Genomic DNA, 4,118 nt, shown 5'->3' with positions numbered 1-4,118 from the left:
GTAATTTCTCCCTGGTATTATCAAAGTATTTCTGATTCTGATTCCTGGTTGATGGGACAGGTGTTGTGAATTAAACGATGCCCAGCTTGAAAGAGCTCCTGTGTGTCGTTGAATGTGTGCATTGATGACTGAAAGACATCTTCTGCCTCCATTTATCTGTTTACTACAGTGTGTTGAATTCATACATTTTAATTAGTGAAAAAATTGCAGGGGGGGAATATATAAAAAAAAGTCTAATAAACCAAATCCTTCGAGACCCCCATGCAGTACCTCAGTGGACCCCCTAGGGGTCGTGGACCCCTGTTGAAGACCTCCGATCTAGACTATTAATACCAGGAGGTGAAATGCAGCTTCAGACGAGCCAAGCGTGTGGTGACGTCACGGGTACGCTCTGTTCCAGTTGACCCATGTCTATGCTGGGTGCTCCTGTTCTTCCCAAGTCCATACTTTCCTGTGTTCTTCTCAAGAACGTACTTGGCGAGAACATGAGTCCGTACTCACGTTCTTGTGAACGAAGAAACGGGCAATATCAGACACTAAGTGACAGACAGGATGAAATAAAAGTGAGGAAAATCTCTAATCCCAGAGTTCATTATCAGGATCCAGTCAGGGTATCTTTAAACAAACTGCTGCAGCTTCAACCTCTGTGGCTCAGCAGGACGCAGATCAGCTTCTCTCCTCTACAATGATCATCAGCTCCACTTCCTGCAGGGAGCAGAAAGATGAGAAGAGGAGATCAATGAGTGTTTCCAGCTTCTTTCCATCATGTATCAGTCAGTGATGCAGCACATCCAGGATAAAGAGAGTCAGGAACTTCAGTCCTGTTCAGAGCAGCTGTGGAGCAGCTGGACCCACTTCAACCATCTACTTACAGATACTTTAGTTTGTAGTCTGGACTCTCTAATAGATGTTGCAGCTGCTGAACATCTGACTCCTTCAGGTTGTTGTAGCTTAGGTCCAGATGTTCCAGATGTGAGGGGTTGGACTTCAGAGCTGAGACCAGAGAAGCACAGCTGATCTCTGAAAAACTGCAGCCAATCAATCTGGATAAAGAATAGAAAGATGTGAGCTGATCCAACAGGATGGAGGTTAGAACAGTCCAACAGAACTCTCACTTTCTAAGACTTATCATAGAAAAACTTACCAGGGAATTCTTTTACATGCTGTAGAGCCATTGTTTTGATGCATGTAAGACATTATTACAACCCTTACACCTCAAATTTGAATAAATATTGTGTCTAAGTCTAATCTAACTAAATACAATCCTGAAAAGTGCAATTAACCAGAAGAAAATTTTAAATAGTTTATACACATATTTATCTCAATAGCTACAGATACATCCCAGCTCTTTTAATTTTTTTTATTAATCTAGATTAATCTCACTGTAATCTTGGAAGTAACCTAGAATAATCTAGATTTAAAAAAATAATCTATGCCCACAACTAGTGTTTATACATATGTTTCAGTTATTTCAAATGGAGACATTCCAAATAAATTTGGTTTGAAATTACTACTTTTTCCATTTTTAAGGGCTAAAACTGTGATTTTTCTGCATAGAGAAAAATATGTGTATAGTATATATTGTTTACACAAACATAAATACACATTCAGAGCAGCCCCCACCTATTCTGACCACTTATATGTGATGCTAATTCCTGCATACAGCTCCCTGCTGATCAGAGCAAACCCCTCAGTGAAGCAGGTGAGGATTGGACTGAGGAGGCCATGGAGGCATTACTTACAATACTGGAACCACAGACACTACACTGAAAAACATTTGAAATCTATTTTTTCTTGTAATAAATTCATCTCATTTTTTCTTGCAATAAGTGCATTTTTTCTTGAATTTAGGAGGTAATTGAGACACTTTGGCAATGGAACAAGACAATTTACATTTAAAATAAGAAAACACAATTGCATTGTCTTATTTCAAGTGAATTTTACGTAATTATCTTATTTTAAGACTAAAAATACTCATTCCTTTGGCAAACTGTCTTATTTACCTACTCAAATTAATGGTAAATACACTTAATTTAAGAGATTTTTGCTAATTTCAGATCGTTTTTGCAGTGTAAGTAAAGGTTATTTTTCGATCTGATCGGAGGAGCAGTGACGGACCTTTTGACAGTTCCAACCTGATATCACACAAAAAGGGATTTTACACGCCACACACATGAAACAAATGCATTTCCTCACACACAATCATTAAAGGGTACTCTTGTATTTAAAACTTTTGAGACCTTTGAAATATGTATTTATTCAACTTTAATTTATTTTTTGTCCCAATTTCATTTTAAAGGGCAAGTAAGTTCTTTCTAGATTCATGAATAAATGACTTTTTAGGACCTTTGAATGACCCACAGGAACCCTGTTCTGTGAGTAGTAACCTGCTCTTCTAATCAACAATCTTATTAACCCTTTACTAGCTCACCGATTTAATTTCACAATGTTATGCACTGTGGAATGTTATTAAAATAAACACATAAACTACATCTCACCTAAATGTCTGTAGTTGGCAGAGGGGAGACACGAGAAACCCACTAAGCTCCTTTATTCCAGTGTTCAGGTCCATTCCTGCCAGGTCCAGTTCTGTCAGATGGGATGGATTAGATCTCAGAGCTGAACCCAGAGAAACCCAGCTGATCCTTGACAATCTGCAGTCAATTAATCTGAAAAAGAAATAAAAGTACTAAAATACTTTGTTACGATACTTAAGTGCACTTTTTAGGTATCTATACTTTACTCCATTACTTATTTTTCATCCTACTTCCTACTTCTACTCATTACATTTTCACACATGTATCTGTACTTACCATTCCTTACATTTTTAAAACAATCGTTACTCGTTACTCTTGGCTTCGGTTTAATGCAGAAGTCATAGATTAGCGAACCGCGGTCCGGTGTTATGCCGAAAAGTGCATGCCTGCCCAGATATGCATCCCCAGTGGCAGTGTACAACTGCAACTATCAACGAGGGAAACGGATTGAAATATGACCAATGGAGCTACTTGTTGTTATATTAATGATATAAAAAACGTTTAAATATTCCCCTCATAGGAAAAAAAAATGTGGTTATTTGCAGATCCATTTACAAAAGTATGGGTGTTATGAACATTTAATCCAAAGATTTTGTCCAAGGTAAGGCTGATTTATTTGTGTTATTCACACACAACAATAAACAGTGATAGCCAACGTGTTTTTTGAAACTGCAAAGCTTTGTCTTAAGCGGAAAATCAAACGTGCATCTACACAGCACAGCGTTCACAGACCAGTTTGATGCATTCATGAGCATCAGATAGCTATGGTGCAATTAGGAGCATGGGACATTTCACACTTGCAAGGAAAGAGACCTAACTGAACAGAACTTAACTCATACAATAATTTATTTATTCAGAAACAGTGTGGGCTTTCTTACAATACTGAATGCTCTATAATTGTTTTTCTGTTATTTTTTGATTATGTAGATCTGCTAGCTTTTTATTCTAAAAAATCTATAATATTACAGCAGCAAATTATCAAAGTTTTTCAAAAGCCTGTTGAAAAGCTCCTAATGAGGCTTCAGACCATAAAGGAAGAATTGTGCTGTCATTGTTTTACAGGCAGAATTTGTATTTGCTGATCCTTGTCCTTTAACTACTGCTGGATATACAGGAATACAATCATACAACTGTCAACTCCTCTGAGACAGCACGGGATGCAATTTTTGGCAATTTCTATTCATTTTTTAAATTTAAAATTCAATGTATGACATGAATGCATAAATACCTCATTTTATTTCATTGTTAAATTCTGTTTAAATTAACAGATTATAATAAAAATGTGTCCGGACCTTTACTGGTTGATGATTTTCTTTATTCGGACCCCACTGATTTTTAATTGGTTACCCCTGGTTTAATGTTTATAAACATCATGTGCGCCATCCAATGCAGATCATTGGCTCCATCCACATCTAGTGAAAACTAGTGTAATTGGATGAGTCATATAACGCAAACACTCATTGGTTAGCTAAAGGAAATCATCAGAAGCAAGCAGGTGTTCTTCAAACTGCAAACGTGAATTGTCTATGCCATGCTACAATGTAGGATTCAGAAAAACATGGTGAAATGTCTGAAAGGTCG

General features: G+C 37.1%; 1 protein-coding gene across 1 annotated transcript; it reads right to left on the bottom strand.

The window, feature by feature from the left end:
- Nucleotides 1-325: 325 nt before the first annotated feature.
- On the bottom strand, nt 326-2,649 carry LOC107087037 (NACHT, LRR and PYD domains-containing protein 14-like). The gene is made up of 3 exons (XM_015378371.1): nt 2,499-2,649; nt 873-1,043; nt 326-705 (listed from the first exon to the last, which is right to left on the bottom strand). The coding sequence occupies exons 1-3, from the start codon at nt 2,570-2,572 to the stop codon at nt 693-695; spliced, it is 258 nt and encodes an 85-aa protein (XP_015233857.1). The 5' UTR covers nt 2,573-2,649; the 3' UTR covers nt 326-692.
- Nucleotides 2,650-4,118: the final 1,469 nt, after the last annotated feature.

Source organism: Cyprinodon variegatus, unplaced genomic scaffold, assembly GCF_000732505.1.
Source record: "Cyprinodon variegatus isolate N-32 unplaced genomic scaffold, C_variegatus-1.0 Scaffold171, whole genome shotgun sequence".
NCBI classification, from domain to species: domain Eukaryota; kingdom Metazoa; phylum Chordata; class Actinopteri; order Cyprinodontiformes; family Cyprinodontidae; genus Cyprinodon; species Cyprinodon variegatus.
This window is presented reverse-complemented; position numbering and strand designations above follow the sequence as displayed.

What these genes read in the sequence shown, in the direction of transcription:
- LOC107087037 (XM_015378371.1), bottom strand. Translation starts at nt 2,572, where the DNA reads ATGGACCTGAACACTGGAATAAAGGAGCTTAGTGGGTTTCTCGTGTCT. An exon ending in TGCCAACTACAGACATTTAG is followed by an intron (nt 1,044 to 2,498) that starts GTGAGATGTAGT and finishes TTCTTTATCCAG; the next exon opens with ATTGATTGGCTGCAGTTTTT.